The 24,473-nt window shown below is 43.2% G+C and overlaps 1 protein-coding gene across 1 annotated transcript in view; it reads left to right on the top strand.

Annotated features, from left to right (window-relative positions):
• Positions 1-24,473, top strand: part of VWF (von Willebrand factor) — a 108,074-nt gene that overhangs the window by 18,502 nt on the left and 65,099 nt on the right. The window contains exons 8-18 of the mRNA XM_085048938.1: positions 2,102-2,224; positions 4,684-4,795; positions 6,581-6,627; positions 9,528-9,664; positions 10,953-11,091; positions 11,697-11,797; positions 14,300-14,495; positions 15,047-15,262; positions 19,874-20,114; positions 20,926-21,020; positions 21,608-21,768. Coding sequence (XP_084905064.1) covers positions 2,102-2,224; positions 4,684-4,795; positions 6,581-6,627; positions 9,528-9,664; positions 10,953-11,091; positions 11,697-11,797; positions 14,300-14,495; positions 15,047-15,262; positions 19,874-20,114; positions 20,926-21,020; positions 21,608-21,768 — 1,568 coding nt within the window. The remainder of the gene's footprint in view (positions 1-2,101; positions 2,225-4,683; positions 4,796-6,580; positions 6,628-9,527; positions 9,665-10,952; positions 11,092-11,696; positions 11,798-14,299; positions 14,496-15,046; positions 15,263-19,873; positions 20,115-20,925; positions 21,021-21,607; positions 21,769-24,473) is intronic.

Genomic DNA, 24,473 nt, shown 5'->3' with positions numbered 1-24,473 from the left:
GCAGCTGAAAGCAGCTGGTGCTTTTTTAGGAGGGTGGTTCATGCCTGGCTGGTTAAAATCTCAACTGCCCATCACTTCCATTTAAAGGAAGTGCCTTTGCTCACTCCCCCTTTTAACTCTCCATGTTTTTCCAGAAGTTTTTACCCCAAGGCAGTTTTTTTCCTAGAAGCTCCCCCCACCACATTTTTCTGAAGCTTTTGCCCCTAAAGCAGTGTTGTTTAAGCCATATGTGAAGATGATCCTGAGCTGTCACATGTCCCACCACAGCCTACACCATCAATGAAGGCTTATTTGATACATGAAGGTATAGACCAGGAGGTTTGGGTGCTATTTCACATATGGGTCAGATGTGTGGCATTATCCAGCCTGTATTTTTCAAGTCAGCATCCTTGTGAAATGTTCTGACATTTTTTTTCAAAAAGACAATTGTTTCACCCTTTATTTGCTCGAATCAATCACACTGAAATGGTGATGTTGCCTTTTCTAAGCCAGTTTTTTTCTGGGTTAGAGATCCTGATTGTATCTTGAACTGTTGCCTTTATTAGCCTAATTTTGCTGAGTTCAGAGGTCCTGATTGCATCTCTGCTGAGATTTTGCAACAAGGAAGTGCATAGACTAACTGAGATGGATTGTGTTTATAGGGGACAAGTTATGCTTGTACCTGCTGCTACCTCCACTGGAGAACTCTGGTTTAATACAAAGCATTAAAAAAAAATTAAAGAAGTCCCCTAGTATTGTGTTCTCAGTGATTTTTCTCATGTTTTTTGTTAGGAGAAAAGCCAGTTTCCTTGGGACGTTTGTGTAAATTGATTTCATGGGGTAAACTGATTTCTACTGACAACACTTTGTTCTCTGGTAAAGATGTTCTGCTGTTGGCCACTGAAGAAAACTGTGCCTTGAGACTGTTGTTAGGGCAGAAAGGTGCTGCCAGCCACTTGTTCTAAGGGTTATACACTCTGATTTCTAGCAGTAATTTATTACCTTTCCACTGAGACATAAAAGGGATCTATCAAAGCTCATCTCCTTGCTCAGGGTGTGAGCCAGAGAACCCATTTTTCTGGGGCTCTTTGTAAGTCTGATTAAAAGCCACAGGTGAAATGAGCCTTTCTGTGATCCCAGGAGCTTTAGAGCTCCTTTCTAACCCTTGAATTCCCAAGCACCACAGGTGTGGGGTTTTTTTTTTTTTTTTGGTGGTTTTTTTTTTTTTTTCCTCTCCTGAGTCAGGAAAGAGGGAAGTGTCCCACTGCCACAGCAGGAGCTTCATTTTCTATCACTGTTCAGCTGTGCTGTGGTGCTTTCTCAGGAGATGATGGTGATGATGATGGAGGTGTGGAATGCTCCACTGACTGGGAAGAGCTCCACTGCTGGGCACACTGTGCAAGTGTGAGCTGGTGCCCAAGCCCAGGGCACCAAGGGCAAGGCCACTCCTTTGTTACACTCCCACCTCTTCAGCAGAGGATTTGCTTGGAAAGGGCAAGCCTTAACCTTTTCTTCCCACTCCATGCCCACGCAGTCCTGTAGGGTATGGTATGTGTGTGCATTGAAGAGAAGGAATGGCTGTGACAGCGTGTGTTTGCATAATGGCCTGGCCTAGATAATGACAGCAGGGGACATACCAGGGCATGGGTGTTATCCTGTACTCTTGGTTCTCTGGAAGAAGGAGGATGGGATTTCAGAGTTTTAGCTGTCTCCTGGTTCTCCCTGGAAACGCCAAACAATATAATTTCACAAACAAGGGGAGTAATGTATAGCTTAAAGGTACAGAACAACATGTATGCCCACATTACTTAGATATTATTGCAAAACTTCTCCTCGGGTTTCATTATTCTTAATGCACTTGGGCTTAGTTATTAAGACTCAATTTATTAGAAAACAAATTGACTTTAACCTCTGAGTATTTGCTGTGCTATCTGATAGATGTTACTGCAGCAAACTGAAAATCAAATATTTCTCAGATGTTCTGCTTCTAAAAAAGAAGTAATCGTTTGGAAGCTGACATGGCCTTTTGTATCTCTGTGGTTCATCCTTTGATAATTAAGGGATTTGTTGGTTTAAGAGTTATTGAGGAATTTGCATTTCTAATTTCTTTTGATTGTTTCAGGGCCAAGATGTCCAGTTGGCATGGAATATAAGGAGTGTGTATCCCCATGTACCAAAACCTGCCAGAGCCTGAATATCAATGAAGTGTGTCATGGACAATGTGTTGATGGCTGCAGCTGCCCTGGTAATTTGTTTACTGGGTTATTTACAGAGAAACATTTGGCAGTCAGGCTACCTATTTTATTAGAAGAAGGAAAGCTGTGTCTTCCCTTAAATTTTCTTGAAATCAGAAACACTTCTCTTTTCTGGGACCGTGCCCTAGAATAAACCAGTTTCTGTAGTGCCTGTATGCTGACTCCATGAAAGGGCCATTTTTCAGACCCAACTAAAAAGTAAATGTTTCTGTGAAAATCAGTACCAGCTTAATACTCTAGGATTGCCTTTATTTCTTGGTGAGGGACTGCTGACCCTTGATGTATTCCTTCTGAATCACTTGGGTTAGAGGAAGAAACAAGAGAGAATCCATGGAAGGAATTTCTTGTGGAAAAACAGTACATGTAGAGCTTGCACTGCAATCTCAAAGATCTTCATGATTTTAAGTGAATAATTTCACTTCTTACTGAATCTTCCATACGGGATATCTGATTGGATTAAAAGGAGCAGCCCAGCCACATCAATCTTCCTTTTCTGTCTGTTGTACTTAGAACAAGTGCAGGAGGAGAGTTTGATTCCTGGCTCCGAAACTGCATATGCTTCCATTTCTAGCTGTTTTTTGTTTGTGTTTGTTTATTGGGGGTTTTGTTTGTTTGTCTCTGCATGTCACCCTGTCTGGGCTTTGTGAATGCACCAAGGTGTTTACTGTGCCCTTGTATAAGATGCCAAGTGTGGTGGAGGTGCAGAGATTCTGGTATCCAAAATAAGGCAGTAATGACAATGTCAGCCTCATTTGAGGAGTTACTGCATTCAGAGTTTAGTAGTTTCCCATTTAGCTGCCAGTCTCTGGAGGTTCAAAGGTTTGGCAGGACCTGGGAAGGTGCACATGGTGGGTAACTGGTTATGTAACCATACTGAGGAGTTTATTTTGTTGTGAAGGATCCAGAAACTGTATTTGTGCAGTTCTGGAAGTGCTGGGAAGAGCCAAAGGAGATTAATTCACTGGCTGCACAAAGGCTTTTGCTATACTTTTCCTTTGGTAGGTGCCTTGGTCTGTTCAGCATAGGAAAGGTCTAAGGGGGGAGGAACTGAGGAGCAGAGAAGCAGGGGCATGAGGAACAAGTAGATGAGTGGCAAGAAGTGCATGGAAAGAAATAACAATCAGAAGTTCAAAACTTTTGCTTTTATTTGTTGCACAGCCAAAAGGGAAGTACCTTCATTTAAGTCTAATAGAAAACCAGGAGGATCAGACAGATGACTAAAGGGATTTAGGATGAGGATGATATCTTCACTTAGCTTCCCCCTAGTGCTCCAAGAGTAAACAGGATCTGAAGGATCTGTTTGACAAATGCATTTTCTTTTTTTTTTTTTTTTTCCCTCCATTAAATGCCCCACACAGTTACATTAATTGTTGCAAAGGGAATTACACTTGGCAGGAAAAAGGGCAGGCATTCTGTTTTCTTGTGCTCTCTGGAGAGCCACAGCACTCTCAAATGCTCAGATCTTGTTGTGAATATCTCTCACTGGAAGGATTTTCTCAACAGCCAAGATCTTTCCAGGCAGCTTTATGGGAAGAATGGGAGAAAAGAGACTTACCTGTGTCAGTGATGACTGCTGCTGCCAGGGAGAAGAGCCAAAATCTCAGGAGGTGATTGGAAGGAGTCCCTCAAAGAGAAGGGAGAGGGGTGTTCAAGAAACAAATGTTTTGCCAGAGCAGCTCTTTCAAAAATGGAGGAGTATCATCTATCTCTCAATGTTGGGTTTGAATAGAAAGCACTATAAACTAGCAATAGAAGAAAGGACAAGTTTCTATCTTAGACAAGACTTGTAACTCTTTTGGGCCTCTGTTTATCTTTGTCAGATTAAGAAGTCTCTATATAGAGCAGGTAATTAGAGTTGAGTAATGTGGAAACCTCAGCAGCTGGATTCAAATTGGGAAGTTGGCCCTTTTGCTTTTTGTCTCTGCTGAAGTTGAGAAGTGGCTTCTTTCTCTCAGACCCTCTCTGCTAGACTTACATGATGTCCAAATTTGTTTCTTCATTCCCTACTTTGCTTCATCCTTGGTTTTCTTATGACAAATCCAAGAGCTGTGGTGGACACCCTTTTCTGCAGCCAGTGAAGTTCATGGTTTTCCCAACAGTCAGGTTCCAGACCAGCTCTGATCAGCTTTGATTGTGCTCCTTATGTTTGATTTGTCTATGTCCCAGTATGTGTTCTGGACCTGAGGATGTGCTAAGCAAAGAGCTTTTCTGGGAGCACCCGGAATGCTTTGTTCAGCATGTCTGAGGGAGAGGCAGCACTAGAAGGAAAGCAGACACCTGTGATGCTTTTTGGCAAGCCTCATTTTTTTTATTGCTCTCTGTGACTAAGTATGGATAATAACATATGAAGTCTTGCCAAAGCATGTGAAGAACAAGAAAATCTAATTGTATTTATGTTTCTGTCCCTGTGTGTGATGTGTGTGTGTCTGATGCTACCTGACCTATCCAGAGGGGCTGCTGCTTGATGGTGAACACTGCATTGAAAGCTCTGACTGCTCCTGCATCCACTCTGGAAAACATTATCCTCCTGGCTTCACCATCTCCCAGGACTGCAACTCATGGTAAACCCTGTGCTGCTCTGCTGTGGTTGCTGTAGATAAGCACTGCACATTGCTCAGTGACTGTTTGGGGTTATCTTTCTAGAAATCTCTCTACCTTTTAAAAAATTGCCTTTCACTGGCAAAGGACTTGCTCTCTTATTGGAATTGCCAGCCCCTTCCAAGAAGTGGGCTGTTCACAAAAGCAAAATCAGCTCTGTTTTTAAAGGGATATTTGATCTGATAGAACAACTTGAAGGTCACAGTCCTTCAAAGAGCAGAGAACTCCCTGTTTCCTGTGGATAAGACAGACCAGCAGGTTCCCATTTCTGGGTAGGGTCAGCAGTGCTGTCTTTGTTTGGACTTCCTACATGTATTTAACCTCTAAACCCCATTTCTTTCCAAGAGGAGTTAGCCTAAGGCACGTCCTTGGAACTTGTCACAAGGCTAATGAGTCCTAGCATGGCTCACCATTTTTCTTTCACTTCTGAGTACCGGACTGGAGGGGAAGACCAGCACTTTAAAGAAAGGAAGGGGAATTACTCATGTGTTCCTGATCTGGTTTTGTGTTAAGTGTGGACATATTTGTGCAAGGAGTTTGGACAACTCTTCACTCATATGTTTCCAGTTAGAGCACAGGAGGAGGCCTCAGTGGAGACCATGATATGCAGGAGAAAGGTGGTCTATGTATCATCCCTGTTAATTGGAAACTTTTCCTTACCTGCACCATGTGTCACAGAACACGAACCATAACCATGACATTAGCATTTTTGTCTTTTCCCTGGAGCCCTCTGCAGCTTTGAGCTTGGCCACATTGTTCAGCTTTAGTGCTCTGGGGAGATCAGTGCTGCCTGACAGGCTGGGTTTTTTTATTGCTTGTTTTTTGTTATTGCTTCCTGTTATTCAGACTTGATACTGCTGTGGAGAATGTCATTCCATTGACTCTGCATTTAACATCCTCAATAACTGCCTCCCCACAAATGGCTTGCAAGGGCTGAGATAATGAAAGGAATGAGAAGAATATAGCAGCTCTTGAAGCAAGGAGTGCAGGGAGGCTTGTGGAGGACACTGGGGGTGATCACAGTCGGGGAGTTTGATGTGAGAAGGAGAAAAGGGGAATAGATTTGTTTAAGGGCTAATGAGGGAACTTTCCACTACCTAAAGATGAGCCATGAAGAAGATGAGCTCAAACTCTTCTCAGAGGCAAATAGCAAAAGAGTATGAAGCAATGGACACAAGCTGCAAAGGAAATTCTCTTTTGGCACAAGGAAAAATTCTTCCCCCTTCCCCAGTGCTGCACTGGGACAGCTGCCCAGAGAGGCTGTGGGACCTCATCTTGGTTATTTCTAAACTCAAATGGGCAAGGTCCTCACCAACCTGATCCAGCTTTGTCATTGCATTCTCTGAGTTGGGGACTGTAGTAAATGATTTTTGTAGAAGTATCTTCAAACTTTTTTCCCCTGTGATTCTGTGGTATTGATAGATGCACCTTGAGAACTGCATTGAAAACTCATTCCACATCAGTGGAATATAGCTGAAAACTCCATTAAACACAGAGCTTTGGCAGGGAGAAACAGAAGTCTTTGAGTTTTGCAACCATACCCATTCATATTACCAGCAGTTGCTGTCAAATGATGGTAAGAAGGGCTGAATAAATGAAGAAATGAGTTTATGGGAGATGGAAAGGATGCTGGGGACTGATCTAACTTCCCTGGAACAGAGGCCTATTTTCAGTTTTTTGGGAAAAATATGCAACAGAAGGTTTGAATTCATGAACTCTTGCCTAACTTGCCACTATCTCTTTCCTAGCATTTGTCGACGTGGCACATGGATCTGCAGCAATGGGGAATGCCCAGGTATGTTGGCTTTACTATTCTCAGGTTTTGAGAGGCAAGCCTTACCTACATCTCTACCACTCATGCTCCACTTTCGATTTTTGGGAGGGGAAAAAAATAAAAAAACAACTTTGTTCTTCCTTTCTGGCTCCAGTACAATCCAATTGGGATCCTACTTTTAAGTTCTCCTGAGACAAGTCAGACATTGCCCTGTGTGGTTTATGTGTAGCAATGAAAAATCCAGTTTGGTGAGAAGGACAGTTCCTGTTTTGATTCTTTAGTTTGCCAATTATAAGGGTCTGTATGTTCAGAAGATTGGCTTCTAGGTAGAGGAACACTCCTGGCTTTCTTTGACCAGGTACAATTTCTTATTATACCATTCTAACCATGGCAATTCCCTCGTGGTCATGTTGTGGGTGAAGGAGCTGCAGCCCCAGGGAGAAGGTGGTTGCCCTGCCTTCCATGGGTGCTGGCAGACTGGAGAGGCAGCTCTGCAGGTGCTCCTGCTCCTTTTCCTCCTAACTCCTGGTGTTATGGCTGGACAGGAGAAGAGCAGATTTGGTGAGTTTGGTGGTTTTTTGTTGGGATGAGTCTGTGCAACCTTCACAAATTAGGAGAGTTGCAACAGTCTTTAAGTGTTCTATCATAAATCTGTCTCTTTCTAGTAATATGAAACTTGCCTGACCCATCAATGCTCCGTTTCCTCCTGTTTTAGACCAAAAGAGAATTTCCCCCAAAACATCAGTGCTTTTAAGAAGAGGATGGGGAGTGGTGTATGCAAATATTCAAACAGAGATGACTTTTTTAGTGAGCTGTGCCTTGTGCTTGTTCATTAAGGACCTCTCCTAGTGCAAGGAATCTCACAGCCTAAAACACAGCCTCAAGGACACAGCCCAGGCTGATTGTTATGTCTTTTAGCTAATGGGCAGCAACACGATTACAGACAAGAAATAGGTGTTTTTCTAACTTCAGGCTTCACTTAGGTTATAGCTTTTAATGTCCTTGCTCTCTGGACTATGATGAGTACTCCAAATTTTTATCCTTAATTCTAGCCATGTTTGCTTCACAGTGATTACAGAAGTGAAGATAAATCTGGTATCGAGGCTTGTAAACAGATGTTGGTATCCAGCTCTGTGCAGGAGGGAATGTAGCATTGCTCCCTTTTTCTGAATTGGGAGGCTGTTCCAAATGAACAGAAATGGAAAAGAAAGGCAGCTTATTTTTATACCTCTGCCAATATATCTAAGTCAATTTTCTGCTAGGCTTGTTCAAGACTGGAGGTTGCACATGCAGCTGTTGTACATGTGCCTACCAACAATATAAACTGTACTGAGACAGTATGGGAGGGCAGCAAAGCCTCTCAGAACAGCCAAATTTATATTGTTACCTGTGCTGTTTGTCTCTACATGAAGCAATATTGCAGCATATTTTTATTGTGGGTTAGTTACCACAGATATTTCTAAAATCATGTGTCCAGAAAATTTATGTACTTACACAACTACCTAGAGTTTGTATGAGTTGCTTTTTTGACCAACTGTTTTGTCGTTAAAGACTTCTTTCATACTGTGGTAATGAATAGCCCAGCTGTAAGTTTGGTGATAAGGTGGATCCCCAGCTGGAGCTGGCTGGCATTACCAAGAGGCTTTCAAGCTGATATCATAGTGGAAATAATTAAGAAGGCAGAAGGTTTCAGGAAGTTTAATGGGATGCATTACATCGAATGGAATAGACAGAGGGACCCATAAGAAAAGACTTGGCCACAGGGAAGAAATTTCCCTTTCAGGAGCAATGCCAAAGGCTGGGACTGGTCTTGGATAGCAGTCCTCAGTTTTCTGTGCTGCAAACATGTCCTTGTTGCAGAGAATGCCCTGAAATTCAAACTCCAAGGGGTGACAAACATCTCAGAGGTGCAGGACTTCTCTTAGGATGAATCAGAGCTGTGCAAGGCTGGTAATCATCAGGGTCTGAGCTTTAGCACAAGCTGGTTTAAGACAGTAAACACTGAATAACATGCTGAAGAGGGAAATGTCCACGTGATGTTCATTAGGCAAATCTTCTGTGGGACTCAAAGGCAGTGAGAAGAGAATAATTTATGGAGCTCACCTGCCAGCTTGTAACATTTAACCTTTCTCCATCATTTGTCTGCTGATGGTCAAGGCAGGCCCAGCACTTGAATTTCTTTCTGGATGAGGAAGTGGCTTCCCACCCTGTTTGCCATAGGATCATCTCTAAGTATGGTGGTCTTCTCATATGGAAGGTTTTCTTTGCAAGCTCTGTGGAGTTGGAGCCTCTCTGTGTGTTTGCTTAACAGGGTACTAAATCCCAGCTGTGGTATCTGGATACTGCTTTCCTGGAAGTGAAAAACCACAGCTTACCAAAACATCTTCAAATGTGTATATACAGCTCCTTTTTGCAGGAGAAAGGTGGTCAAGCCAGGCTTTCACATTATTCTGTAAGAACTTTAGATGTAGCTCTTGTAACTATAGAATTATTTTTAACTTTCTGTTAGTTGAGCTAATGGTTCAGGGTAAAGTCCAATGTAAATTCTACGCTTGGAAGAACTCCTAGAGACATTATCTTCATTCTCATAAGGTATTTTTACTTTAATGTCGGAACATTGGTGTTCAAGGCAGCCCAACAAAAGAATATAGTCTTTTCCATAGGCACAAATTTCAGCTCTTGACTGCAATTTATTCCATGTTCCCCCTGCTGTTGTTGGTTCCTCTCTTACTACTGCTAATGCCTTAAGGGAATAAATGGTGAGATAAGGATCTTGCTGGTGCTTTCTGGTTGTGGGGAGCTTGTGCCTTGTACAACTTGTTCCACCAGGGCTGCTCTTCCCCCTCAGAGGCTTGTGGGGGCCGAGCAGGATTTTGCTCGCAACTGGCACTGGGATATTAACGGCTCTTTGCTTTTTCCAGGGGAATGCTCTGTCACCGGCCAGTCCCATTTCAAAAGCTTTGACAACAAGTATTTCACCTTCAGCGGCATTTGCCAGTACTTATTTGCCAAGGACTGCGTGGAAAATTCCTTCTCTGTGATCATTGAGACGGTGCAGGTAACAGCAGCCTTGGCTGTGCCTCTGCACATGCTCTTGAGAGAGAGGGCAGGGCTGTGGGACTATGAGATGAATTGCAGATGCACAGGCCAACAGAAGCAATTTCCCTATGAGATAATTAATTTAAAATACAGATGCAGTCTTTCTCCTTAGTTAATAAGTGTTTTGCTGGAGACTCGTGATGAGGTTTGGAGAATGGGCCCTTGCTGACTCTTTGCCAGCTGAACAAACAAACATACAGAGGCAAGGGTGTACACTTTGCAAAGCACCTTGGCTGCTAGTGCCTCCCTAATGCCCGTGGGGAAAGGACATTTCCTTGGACACAGGGAGAGTGCACTGGCAGAGCAGTGCTTCCCATTGAGTCAGATTGGCTGGTGATTTTTTTGTAGCCAGACAGCAGCTCCTGGCTTTGTTTGCTGTCTCCCCTGAGGGATGTGTGAGAGACAGCTGAGTGGCAGAAAAGGGAGCCAGGCCAGTGCAGGGAGGGATGGACACCTTGAAGGGGGATGTCACAGGGGGGTTAACCCTGTCATGAAATGAATCAACCAGTTGTGCTTGGGAAAAGGTGAGCAAATCTGGAGACTGGAAAGGACCCTGAAGGAAGCAGAGGGGAAGAAAGGTGATGGGGGCAGAGGAACTGAAGGCAGGGAGAGGTGCAATGGAGGCAAGAGGCTAACAGGAGGGAAGGAGCCTGTCCAGCAGCACCAGGGAAGTTGCAGGCTTTGGAGAAATGGGCTGTGACAGTTCTGTGCTCCATCTGATTCTGCCTCCTGCATTAGAGAGCTGATAGTGCAGCTCTGAGGTCATCAGTGCTTGGGAACCTGCAGGACAGGTTTCCACTGAAACTTCCCTTTCGCAACCAGGGAGGAGACATGGGGCCCCCGCAATCCCTGCTCCTCATTTGGGAAACCCACAGCTGGGAAAATGAAAATAACCACCCCAGGAGTCTCTGGCAATGGGAAATGCGTGGCTGTTTCCCAGGCTGTGTGGAGCAGGTGGCCTTCTTGCCACAACTGGGTGGCTGGTCACTGCCATGGGCACTCCTGGGGGTGAGGTGGAACACCCACAGATCCCTTCCCAGGTCTGAGACAGGGAGCTCCCTGCCGTGGGATTAGTGAGATAATGGAGGGAAGGCTGCCAGCCTGGTGTTTGTGGGATGCAAAAATCAAATCTGTAAAACAAGCATGCCGCTCAACACCTCCCAAATTAGAGGCCAAAATGCTTCTGCAACGAAGTCACCAAGAAAGTGAAAACTTGAGGTCTGAGGCAGATTTTCCCTTCTGTGCAGTGTGCAGATGATCCTGATGCCGTGTGCACTCGCTCAGCTTCTGTCCGGATCCGGGATATGGACAACAGCATCATCAAAATGAAACACGGAGGAGGAGTTTCACTGAATGGACAGGACATACAGATCCCTCTGCTGCAAGGTGTGTTCACATGGGCTTCCTCTGGCCAGCCACTCAAAGGCTCCTACGTGGTGGTTTTAGACATGCCTTAGCCCAGCTCAGTCAGAAAGTGTTTTCAATGCCAAATGCTCACTTGCAGTCTCTTCTAGAAGCTCTGTCATTTTGGCTTCTCTGCATGCAGCTGACACATCAAGATGTGTCCTCTGGAACCTCCTGGCTCCTCTAAAATCAGGAGAATCAAGCTGGTCTTCACTTGTGAGATTTGTGAAAACTGCTGTTGGCCTGTTCTTTCTGAAATTATTTTTCAGCTAGAAGCTTGAAATCATGCAATCACAAAATTATTTGGTTTGGACCTTAAAGATGATGTCATTCCAACCCCCTGCCATTGGCAGGGACACCTTCCACTATCCCAGGTTGCTTAAAGCCACATCCAGCCTGGCCTGGAACACTGCCAGGAGTAGGGCATGTCCAGGTCTGGACAGCCTGTGCCAGGGCCTCAGCACCCTCACAGGGAAGAATTTCTTCCTAATATGCAATCTAAACCTTCTCTCTGTCAGTCTCAAGCTGTTCCCCCTTGTCCTGCCACTGTATCTTGTAAAGATCACTGGCACTGTGGTTACCTTCAGGTGCTCTCCGTGTCCAGCGCATGGTGAGAAGTTCCATTCGCCTCACCTATGGGGAAGATTTGCAGATTGACTGGGATGGTCATGGAGAACTCCTAGTGAAGGTACTTTCTCTGTCTGTTTTATTTCTGCCTGTTTGCCCTGTCTTGTTCCACCCAAACAGGTTCAAAGATTTTCTTGTCTGAAGTCAGAAATTGCTTTGTGTTGCATGTTAGAAATTCCTTTCTCTTTTGCTACCCCCAGAGTGATATACAGGTCCTTTTCTATTCCAGAAACAAGCATTTCATCTTACAGCAACTTGGTAGCTTTTTTCTTTTTTTTTCTTTTATTTTTATTTCTTTCTTTCATTTTGTGAGCAATGATGGCCATTATTAACCATTAACAGTTTTGTGTTTCGTTCAGCAGATACCCTCCAAACTGGAGTTTTATTTTTATTTGCCCTGTCTAAAACAACGGATGTGAGCAGCTTTAAATAAGGGAAGAAAATGTCTCCAGGGACACAGTTACTCATAATTTCCAGGAAAAAGAAATCAGCTCGTAGAAGATGTGTTGCATGCTCCTTCTACTGTGAGGAATGTTTGAAGTCAGCCTTGATTAACAATTAGGGTTTGTAAGTGCTGCAGACACAGCAGAGTGTAGAGATAGCTGAGCCAGCTTTAACAGAAATGATCTGTAAGGAAGCTGTAACCACAGCCCTGCTGCCTTTGAACGCCCCTTGTAGCAGGTGTCTGCTCACTGAGAGAAGTTTTGCCATGAAAACCAATTTTCCTTGGATTTTCTGCTGGGTGTTAAACACTGCTCTCCTTGAACCATGGCACTGGTTTTGCATTCTCCTTGCCTGCCCCAAAATCTGGCTTAAATGTCATGTCTGGTGCAGTGCAAAGGGTTATGAAAGCTAGTTCAGAATTGGGCTCAAGAGCTGAAAAGAAAACAAATAAGACAAGTCTGGAATAATTTTAGAAAGCATCTGTGGGTTTGTGGTTGTTGTCTTCATTTAACCTGTTTCTCTGTGCTCCAAGGGTCTTAAAAGTTCTTTTGGAGCTTAGAATAATTCACTTCAGTCCCTTGGCAGGAGTTTTGGCTTTCCTCAGTATTCAAAGTATTTTTTTGCCTGGTCAGAGACACATATAACCTGGCAAATATTTTTGTCTCACTGAAAACAAACCTAATTTTCTGCTCCAGATCCTCTACCCATAAAAGCAGTGTAAGTTTCTCCAATTGTCTGCTTTTTCCCTTGCTGGACATCTAAAGCTTTTTTTAATTGCTTTTGGAGAATTATTTTATGCTGGATTTATAGACTGACCTGTTGCCAAGCATTGCTGACAATTGGAGGAAGTGATACACTTCCATTACCTTGTTGTTTTCTGGCAAAAATTCTTTCTGTGTTCCTCAAGAAGACTCCCCTTTCTGTGATTGCTTGATATTTGTGATTTGAGCTTCCACTACAAAGTACACCAGAATTTGGACTTGTGTGAGTCATTGTTCTATCTGCATGATACGTGAAAGAGTAGTAGTAGTAGTACTCTTAGTAGTAAGGATATTTATCCACTAATAACTCACTGCTCTTTCTGATTTTCCATATTTATTCTCTGACCCCTGTGTTGGAACAGTGGGTAGTATTAGGTAGGTTATATTTTGGAGGATGTCTTTTATTTTTAATTATACAGAAAACCAGCTTTCTTTAAAAATGTGCTTTTTTTTCTAACTTCTTTTGGTTTGTTTCACTTGTTATTCCTGCAAGCCTGCCTGAACTAGCACTCTACTGTATGGATACAGGGCGCTAATGTAGCCTTAAAGCTCCTGAGTAGTTTATAATACTTGTAATGTACCAGAGCTTTACCCCTAACAGAAACTGACAGTTCCTACCAAAATAAAAGGTATTGGTGCTTTAGTGTTGCAGATGTTGCTTAGGAGATTTCTCTCTGTTTACCTGTAGGTTTAGGGTCACCTTTCAGCTGCCCCTTGATTTGAAGCAGGAATAAAACAGGGTGAAAAGTGCATTTTCTCATAGGTTGTTGGCAATTCGGCTTTTAGCATGCCTGAAGTTCCTCTAGGCAGGAGGAAGCTCTAATGTGAAATAGCTTTAGGGGTAGTAGTTTATTCCTTATTTTATCCATGGTTCTCAGTTTTGAGGGAAACATCTGCAATATTGCCTCAGTTTTGTGATAAAACAGCCTGTTTAGATTTTATTCATTATTCAATTTTCCTTTAAAATATGAAATGCTCTCAGGTGCAATATCTTTCCTCAAATTGCCATCAGAATTACATTAAAAAAATGCAACCCCCACTATTGCTTTGCTCATTTATATGAGTGAAGGGAGACAATGGGGAAAGACTAAACTGGACTCATGATCAAGGCATAAAAATAAACTATTTTTGTCACCATCTGAAGTTCACTGTACTGTGCAAAAATTGTCCTACAGCCACTAATAGTAGCATTCTTGTTCAAAGTTTAAAAATATAGTAGGATGACATTGTGTCTGTAGTATTTTGATGTGTGTTGGAGAATTTTCTTGACTGTTAAATTGTATGTGGTTAATTCCTTAAAAAAATATTGCTCTCCAGTGGTAACCTGTTCTGGAGGATGCTAATGTTGTGTTCCTTAGGTGTCTCCAGTCTATTCTGAAAGGATGTGTGGGCTGTGTGGAAATTACAATGGGAACCAAGGGGATGACTTTCTTACACCTTCTGGCATGGTGGAATCCCTTCTGGAAGACTTTGGAAACTCCTGGAAGCTCAATGCAGACTGCCAGGACTTGTTAAAACAAGACAGTGACCCCTGCAATCTCAATCCTCATTTAGGTACTGAACTCTATCCAAAATTAATGTGGGCAGCAAATGGTGATCTTCCACTTAGATTAAAAAAAAAGAGAAGAAGCTAATGTTGCTTACATTACCAGCAGGGTGGCTGTAATATATGTTTAAAAAACCCCAATAAGCAACAGCAACAAAAAAAACCCCACTGAGAGACTTGTATTGATGCAGGCTTCCTAAGGAAAATGTAATATTTGGTGAAAATTGAAAGCAAAAATTGGTTTAACTTTGCAAATATAAAAAGGCAGCAGAAAGTAGAGGCCCTGTAAAAGGAATTACAGCACCAGAAATAGTGCTAAGAGAATATAAAAGCATTGCTTTTCCTTGATTTGTTTTACTAGTGAAACATGATTCTTTCCGTAGAGCTCATGACATATGAGCTGTGGTGCTATGATCCTGTTTTATTCTTGTGTGGTTTGTTTTTTGGTTTGTTGGTTTCTTTTTTTTCTTTTATAAAAGGGAAAGAAAATGCTTACTGTGGCTCTCCTGGCTTTCCTTGAAAGCCACTCAGCCCGAGCATGTAATTTTTCTCTTTATAGCCAAATATGCTGAGGATTCCTGCTCAGTTCTGCTGTCCTCTGCCTTTGAACCTTGTCACCCTGAGGTCAGCCCCGCTCCCTACGTGAAGAACTGCCGCTTTGATGTGTGCTCCTGCTCCAGTGGCAAGGATTGCCTGTGCTCTGCCGTTGCCAATTACGCAGCAGCCTGTGCCAGGAAGAACATCCTGGTGCAGTGGAGACAGCCCGACTTCTGCCGTAAGTGCAGTGCTGCTAAAACCCACTGCTTTGCCTTGTCCTGAAGGGATTTTTCTGGCCATGTTGGTTGAAGGATATAGAATGAGATGGCAGATAATGCTTATGGCAAATGATGAGGGTGTGTCTTTCTTCCTTATGCTAGTAAGGGTACAAAAGGTGCTCCCAGGGACTGGTTGGCACTGGGGGAGAGAAGCAGTGATCTGACACAGCTCCACGGAGCTTTTGCCTGGATTCCCACTTTCAGCTACTCAGCTGGAAACTTTCTGAATATCCCAGGGTAGGAATTTCCCAAGTAGTTTGTGGTAATCCATGAATTGCTTTCTTTTGAGGCCCAGGCTTCCCAGGTCCTGACCTCATGAGTGACTCCTGCCTTTAGCTGAACGTGGGGTTATGGAGGAAGCACAAAAGGGCGAGACAAACTTTATCAGAAGAGAATTTTGGCAGTCTTGTGGCACCACCCCTGCTCACAGCAGGGCTAAATTATTGTAGATTGGCTGAGGTCTTGCCCAGGCAAATTTTTCATATCTCCAAAGACAGAGGTCCCACAACCTCTCTGATTTCTTTCTTATCCAGAGCAAGATTAATAGCCAAATTGCCAAGAGGCTAGAGCAGAAGAATCCAACAGCTTTCATTTCTTTTATTTCTGTTAGGTCAATGTGGTCGGAAAAAATCTATTGCCATGTAATTCTGATTGAGCAAAGACATACTTTTCCCATAAATATTTGTCAAGTGAATGTTTTTCCATTTTCCTGAGCCACTTTGTTATTAAGGAAAGAAGACAATTGAAATTTTGGGAGAGAAGCATGTGTGCTTGGCAGCTCTCCAGATTTGTTCTGCTGCTTCTTCCCAAACAGAGGGTGGGGAAAGCATTTATAAACTGAGTGTGGTGAAAGTGGAAAAGAGAGAGGTCACTGGCTTTCAACCTAGTAGGGTCTGTAAGGTCAGTAACCACAGCTTCTGCAGGTTGGAGCATGTTTGCTGTGAATGAGAAGAAACCCAGTTTATACTAAACTGCTCCATGGCTTTATAATATTTTACCCAGTTTATGTGAATGTTCAGATAGTGGAACAGTAATGTAATAAAAATCCTTTCAGAACTCTGCAGGTCTGGAGGCTGAAAGAAAGAGCAGTGATAATGCCCCATTGCTCTTTCTGTAATTGAACAAGTCAATTTTCACAATTAATCTTTAATAGTGCAGAGCTGCTTCCTCCTTTCTGTGCATTACAGAGAGCTTTGTGCTCTCACAAAGTGACGATTCCCCTGATTGCAGATCCATCAGCCCCCATTAAATAATCCTGGTGCCCTAGACATCTGCTGTCACATGAAGGAGAGCAATCCCTCTTTTTTAATGGGCTTGAGATGTGAATGTGCAGGTTGTGTAATTTGTGCTGATGGCCCAGTGCACTGAATGTGTGCTCCACCCCTGCCTTCATCCCCAGAGATTCCGTTTCTTGGGAAATGACTTGACAGAGCCAGTTTGCTTGATTTGGAGTGGATAAGTGTCAGGGAGCAAAGTCATTGGTGTAGCACAGCATTTCTGCTGTGTGTCAAGCTGTTGAGTGCATTCAGCTCCTCTGTCTTTGAAATTATTTCAGTTGCAGTTGGATTATTTAAGACCTGAGTCACACCCCTGCAGCCCACCATGAATAAGCACCAGAGCCAATCTCTTCATGCCTGGACAAAAGGAGGCTCAGGGGGACCTTCACACTCTCTACAACTCTGACAGGAGGGGGCAGCCAGGTGGGGATGAGGGTCTGCTCCCAGGGAGCAAGGGACAAGAGGAGAGGAAATGGCCTCAGGTTTCACCAGGGAGGCTTAGGTTATGTTTTATGTAAACATTCTTCATGGAAGAGGTTGTCAAGCACTAGCATGGACTGCCCAGACAGCTAGTTGAGCCACCATCCCTCGAGGTATTTAAAAGCCACATGGATGTGGCACTTAGGGACATGGCTTAGTGGTGGACTTGTTAGTGTGGAATTAATGACTGGATTCAGTTCTCTGAGGGTCTTTTCCAACCTAAAAATTTCTATGTTTACCTGTCCTGTGTGTGGATATGTATGTATATATTGTTCTGTGGCACAGGGGAATCAGTTTACAGGTCCCTAGATCTTTCTTCAGACTTTAGGACACATTGATAAACGCACTATTTTCCTTAATGTGGTAGTGCTGGGACTGTTGGTGGCTTTGCATGGCTTCTGCTAGAGGATCTGTGTAGGATAAATCCAACAGTGCTCAAGTAGGGAATGAAGGGCAGGCTCTGAGCAGCATTTGAGGATGGCTACAGCACATGGTGAGCCTCAGCAGAGTGGAGGAGCTGTGTTAAATCTAGTCCTGACAGGGTGCACCTTCACCCAGAGGTGGTAACGTTTTCACCTCATGTTACTTGAGGAACTGGTCATGGTTTGTTTCTTTCAGTCTGGTTTGAAAACCCACCCACAAAAGCTGCATGAGCTGTTTGATGCAAACACATTTTTTCCAGTGCTTTCCTACTGTTTCTCATCTCATTCCCAGGACGGGCTGTGCTGCAGAGCACAGCATTGAGCTATTTTGGTTTTATAGGAGGCATCCAGAGAGCCTAGGTGCACCTTGCCTTTTCCTCTCCTTTTCCTGTCAATAATGGGATGGGTTTTTCCCAGTGACAGTGTATTACACAGTGTACAGACAGCTGGCCTCTCCCACATCAGTTGTCTTGCCTCTTTGCTGTTAAAAACAGATGTTTCTGGGAAGGGATAGAGCAGTGTGTTGGGATGTGGAGTGTAAGCATGACATTGGCAAGCATAACAGGAAAAATGGGAGATGTTTCCACCATTTTAGGAGGTGCATAAGCAAATAAAAATCATAGAATGGTTTGGGTTGAAAGGGACCCTACAGATCTTGCTCCAACTCCCCTGCCATGGGCAGGGACACCTTGCACTAGCCCAGGTTGTTCCAAGTCTCATCCAGCCTGGCCTTGGACACTGCCAGGGATGGAACAGCCACAGCTTCTCTGGGCAACCTGTGCCATGGCCTTCCCACCTTCACAGGGAAGAATTTCTTCCTAATAGCCAATCTAAACCTACTGTCTTTCTGTTTGAAGCCATTCCCACCCGTGGATTACAAAGCTTTTTCTAAGAAAGGGATCCACTGCAAAGTTGTCCCTGTGGACAGAGAGTGATACCACTGAATAGAAAGTAGGGCAAGATGTTGAGCTCAGTTATCCCATATTTTTTTAAATCTTGAAATGCTAATAAACTGATGTACCCATCTGAAATCTGGCAAACCAGTTCCATGTTTCCAGAGGTTTGTGTGCAGCGAATAATACTTTCAGCTGAGGCCTCATGATTGTCCTGCTGGGATGTGATTTTAATGACAAGAGGAAGAGCTTTCCCTGTAACCCTTTGATCTTGGTTTTAGCAAGGTGCAAATGTGCCAACTTTGATTTGCAGCTGCTTCCCTGAACATCCTTCCTCATCACCTTCCAACTGTTTGCTGTGGAAGGTTGTTACAAGTGACAGTGAAAATCCTTGTCATCAGGAGGCCTGTTAAATTTAAGCTCTTGATTAAATGAACTCGTCTTGTCTTCTGCAATGTGTTGTCATAACTGCCACCTAGTGCTGATGCTGATGTGTGCAGAGGTGAATGCTTCAAAACCAGCCCTGTAGAAGTGGAGGTTTTATAAATTAAGAAGCCAAAATGGCTCCAAAGGCTATAATTAGTTTCCACATTACAGAATTAATCATCAAAAATCGTTATTACCCAAGGTTTGGCTCCATGATTGCTAAATTACTTCATTATTTGCACCTGTTTCCATAGGAATCAGAGTGCTTCAGGGATGTGAGGCTATAAAGTAGTGCAGCACACCTGCTTATCAAAGCATAAAAGTACTTCTACTTTTCCACTTATTTTGACCAAATTGTCCCTAAAGATGTTGCAAAGGCAGGGAGGTGTGAATGTCTATGTGACACCTGTAATGCTCCTAATGCAAGGAATCATGGAATGGTTTGGGTTGGAAGGAATCTTAAAGACCATCCATTTCCACCCCCTGCCATGAGCAGGGACACCTTCCACTGTCCCAGGCTGCTCAGAGCCCCATCCAGCCTGACCTTGGACACTACCAGGGATCCAGGGCCAGCCACAGCTTCTCTGGGCACCCTGTGCCAGGGCCTCAGCACCCTCACAGGGAAGAATTTCCTCCCAATATCCAATCTAAATCTTCGCTGTCAGTGTGCAGCCATTCCCCCTTGTCCTGTCACCCCAGGCCCTTGTCAGTTGTCTCACTCCATCTTTTTGTAGGTTCCCTTCACGTACTGGAGAACTTCAATTAGGTTATCCTGACTGTGATCCAAATAATAACAGGTTGGACAGAGCTTGTATTTCATGTTCTGCGTGACATTTTGTGGCAGGATTTTCATCACAAGGGTTGCAGTCCAGTCCTGACATTCATTGGGAACTTGCAAGTAGTGAGGTTTTGCTTGTGTGTCTAAATCAGCAGTGCTGCAGTTCAGGGTGGATGGTGTAACACTCCACTGAGGAGTAAATTGAACAAACACCTATAATCCCAGTCTTGTTCAGGCAGCTTTTCCTTCAGCTGGATTTGGATCAAATGCCACTTTCCCTCGTGTGTTTCACCAGCAATGGCCTGTCCTGAGGGCCAGGTGTACCAGCAGTGTGGGACACCGTGCAACCAGACATGCCGGTCGCTGTCCTTCCCGGAGGAGCACTGCGAGCAGCTCTGCCTGGAGGGCTGCTACTGTCCCCCTGGGGAATACCTGGATGAGCACGAGCAGTGTGTGCCCAAGGCCCAGTGCTCCTGTTACTATGATGGGGAGATCTTCCAGCCAGAGGATGTCTTCTCAGATCATGTCTCCATGTGGTAAGTGAGCTCTTTGTGAGCCTTCCCTGCACACCGTCACTCCCATTTTTGGGTGGCTTGAGTTGTTATCTAGGCTGGCTCCTGTGCTTCCACTGAAACTAGGTTTAAAAAAAGGCAAGATTTTGCCTCTAACAAACCAAATGGTGAGTTTTGTGGTTCCAGCTCTCTCCATGTAATTTCAAATGTCACCTTACTCAGAATTACTCAGTATTAAGCACTGTCCCTTGCCAGTTTGAAATGGAGCTTAATTACTGACATTAGCTACTTTGTGGGCTTTTAAAATGTCACTTTAATGTACTGTGATACATTTCTTAACTGTTAAAACCTAATTACCTCTTGTCAAAGATACAACTACTAAAAAGCACATCTAATTATTACATTGAGTAGCAGTACACTGGGAGTGGGACTGCAATTGCTGGGCCAGCCCAGTTTTGGGAACAGTGTTTTCTCCTTTTCCTCTCTACTACAAAAACCCCAAGTTTCAGGCACTAGGTGGTTTCTTACCTCTTTCCACAGCAAAGCTGACTGTTGTCTTGCCCTGCTTTATCCCTGTGCAGCTGCAATGAATCCAGCAGGCAGCTGGGTCACCATGCCCCTATATCCCATCAACTCTCTTAAGGGAAGTTTGCTGTTAATGTTGATAGACACAGTGGATGGAGAGCAACAGCTCAGCCCCCGTGAGGTGTAGTTTTGTGTTCTGACAAGTTTCCTATTGACTGAAAATCAGCGTGAGTGAAAGCTAAAAGCCATTTCACTAAATGTTTTTCTGTTTTTCTGTTTTTCTGTTTTTTTTTCTGTTTGTTTTTCTTAGCTATTGTGAGAATGGATTCATGCACTGCAGTACAAACAGAGCTCCCGGTGCCTTCCTGCCTGATATTTTTGCTGACCAGAGGCCATCTCCCAGAAGTTAGTATGCCTTAAAAAATTAATATTTGGTTTTTATTTTTTTTTTCTCTTCAGTTGCTTGGTAGTGTAGATTGGTGAAGAAATTCCAGGGGTTGCAACCACTGTGATGTTGTGAGATTTTTTTTCTAAATTTTTTGTTACAGGATAGAAACAAAAGGGTTGAGTTGGGAGGGTGCAGGGCTCATTAAATCTCACCTCTCAAAAATTTTAATTATAATTAGCCACTGCAGTCTCTCTTGAGCTGAAGAGGTTAAAGGATCCTTTGACAGTGATCTGAGGCCCACATTTGCTATTTGAGGATCACAAGACATCAGTAACTCATCAGCTCTACACCTTCTGCTTCTCACTAGTGGGATGCAAACTCTTTTCTGCTGCCTTTTCTGAAGGCTTTTTGTGGCCTGAAGGTTACACTGCTGCCAGGGAAGTAGGGGCTGTTTTCTTTGCCATGTCATGTGTAGTGGTGTTGCTCCAGGCTGTATTCTAAATGAGTTCTCTAATAAAAATATTGGGCATCTATCAGAAAAATACTGTACCAACAATACTTGAGTTCTAATTGCAATTTTTGTAAAATCTTTTTTTTTTTTAAGTAAAAAGGAGCTTGACATGCAGGTTCCCCATGGAAAAAATTATCTGTCCTGCTGACAACCCAAGAGCAGAAGGAGTGGAGTGTACCAAGACTTGCCAGAACTATGACTTGGAGTGCATCAGCCATGGCTGTGTATCTGGATGCCTCTGTCCAAGAGGGATGGTAAGCAGGTTTAAATGCAGCAGGGAGAAGCAGGCCCTCTTTGCTTTCTTGCCTTCATCCTTTTCTACCAACAGTCTTCTTGCAGCTGGGGAATAAGTGGTTGGGAAGTTTTGACTGTCAAGTTGTTGCCAGTGTAAAGAATGTGTATTAGTGTATTTGCATTGAAGATGATCTTTAGCTCGTAAAAATGAGTAATAATTGCAATTCCGAAGCCCACTTTGAAGATCAGTTTGTCTTCCTTCAACTGTGCTCAACTCCTCTTCAGTTGTGCTGAATGTTCCTAGTCAGAGACAGAAGTACTCAGATGCTCATATTCAGGTTGATCAGAGGGATGGAGCACCTCTCCTCCAAAGAAAAAAAAAGTTGAGAGAATAGGAATTGTTCAGCCTGGAAAAGGATTCAGGGTGACCTCACTGTGGCCTTGTAGTGCCTGCAGGGATCCTACAGGAGAGATGGAGAGAGACTCTCTTGACAAGGGCCTGGAGTGACAGGACAAGGGGCAATGGCTGCACACTGACAGAGAGCAGGTTTGGATTGGATATTGGGAAGAAATTGATTCCTGTGAGAGTGCTGAGGCCCTGGCACAGGTTGCCCAGAGAAGCTGTGGCTGCTCCATCTCTGGAAGTGTTCCAGCCTAAGCTGGGCTAGTGGAAGGTGTCCCTGCCCATGGCAGGAGGGTGGAAATGGATGAGCTTTGAGGTCCCTTCCAACCCATTCCAATGCATTTATGTAAATAGATGCTACTCCAGAATAAAATGCCAGCTCTAGGCAAAAGCTCAGGCTTGGTAAATGTCTTGGAGGTGAAAAAGACAGAACGGAATCTGAAGGTACCCATAAATTTTTCACCCTAATTTTAAAAACAAGTGTTGCTTCTTTTCACATTTCAGTTTGTAAATGTCTGTCCTTTAAGTGAAAAATATTCCTAAATAGTAGTGAGGGAAGTAAAATTAGAAAAGCTTGTGTACTTGTAAAGTTCCAAGAGCTCCAGGGTGAACAGGCTTTTCTTTGCATGTAACATTCAGACCTCTGATTTCGTGAAGAAGCTTGAGATTTTTCATTTCAGTTCTGGGATATGGTAATAGTACTCTTTTGCCATAAGTGTGGAAAACAAATTATGATAACTGCTCCATAGGCAAAATAACCCCAAACCTTAAATCAACTTCCTAGTAATTAACCTTCATGTTTGGTACTGTATTTCATATTCTTTTTCAATAAGTTGGAACAAACAGTTTTTTCATAAAATTGTTGCCAGGAGAGCAGTCTTTGGCCTTTTGGAATTGGAAACTCCAGCTCACTTTGCAGGGATGTGAAACACACCCCTGAATGCTACAATATAGTTGGTCAGGTTTTGGATTGAAGAATCAGGCTCGGGTTTTGGTTTTTTTTTTTTAAACTAGTAAAATAAATTCGCTGTCCACTAGATGACAGTATGGTTTAATCTTCCACTAAACTCAGCCTGGAATTACTTGTTCTCATCAGCTTCCCGTCTGGCAGGGAATAATAATCACGAGATGCACCAAAGTTACGAAGGGAGAAGCTCATGTAGAGATGATTTACCTGTGATCACTGCCATGCGAAGGCAAGATCAATCCCAGTCTCCCTCCAGTTGTGTCCCCTTTGCCATGGGTTTGACTCCTGGCTCCACAGGACCTGCCAGCTCACTGTCAAAGAGCAGTTTCTTCCTCCTTGCCAATGGGATGAATTTTGGGACAGCCTTTTTTTCTTATTTCTGTGCTCTGCAATGAGCCTTTGTGCTCCCCCACTAGAGAAGGATTCAGGGTGGTGATCAGAGTCTCCTTTCCATCCTGCCCCTTTCTAACACAGAGACAAAGCTCTGCAAAGTTAAAGTCTGTTTTCCAGGCTTATACCCAAAGAGGTGAGCAACAAAGGGACTGGAAAAAGGAATTTACATGCACTCACAGAGGTGAGCTGCTGTTTGCAGGAAGGTCTGTGGGAAGTAACAGATTATTTAACATGCATTCCCATAAATATTTGCATATGTCATCATGCAGGAAGAAATTGTGCCTTCTTACTGGAGATTATTTTTTTCTTTCATGGTACAGTAGCATATGAAAGTTATCAATGCTCCTGGATAACTTATTTGCTTGAAGACAAAACCTAACTTCTTTCAACTGAAAAATAAGTTTCCCAGTTCATCTTGACTTGGCATTTTACATTGTTTTAATTTCTAGCAAATAAAAATGTTCAATATACCATAAAAATAATTCTTCTTTTTCTCTCTTTGATCATCTGGAAGGTGGAAAATTCTCCATACTTGTCACCCTTTTGCAGAGCAAAAAAGATAAATCATAACATATGTGCACAAGTGTGGGGGAAAATATGCTTTCTCAGGTTCGATTACTGCACTCCAGGTTTTTCCCACTGGCAAATATTAATAAATGTAGTGTTAACCACCTTTCTGGGTAAAAAGAGGAGCAGGACCATCAGAGAGCACAAAATCCATATACTCCAAAAGTAGAAAAGTAGTTTCTTTCCATTCCCAACAACTGAAACAAAATTAAGGTTTAAAATTTAAATAAAATATTTAATTGCATTATGACTGCTGAAATAAAACTTTTTCTAAAACTTTGATATGTTAGTAGAGAAATTAAAAAAAAAAAACGAACTGCAAACATCTGAATTAGGAAAGTTTGGAAGGGTTTTTTTTCTTTTTTCTTCCAAACTGTTTTCAACTGAAATTCAGC

The sequence above is a fragment of the Lichenostomus cassidix genome, chromosome 1Aa, assembly GCF_008360975.1.
Source record: "Lichenostomus cassidix isolate B80296 chromosome 1Aa, HeHo_3.0, whole genome shotgun sequence".
NCBI lineage: Eukaryota > Metazoa > Chordata > Aves > Passeriformes > Meliphagidae > Lichenostomus > Lichenostomus cassidix.
This window is presented reverse-complemented; position numbering and strand designations above follow the sequence as displayed.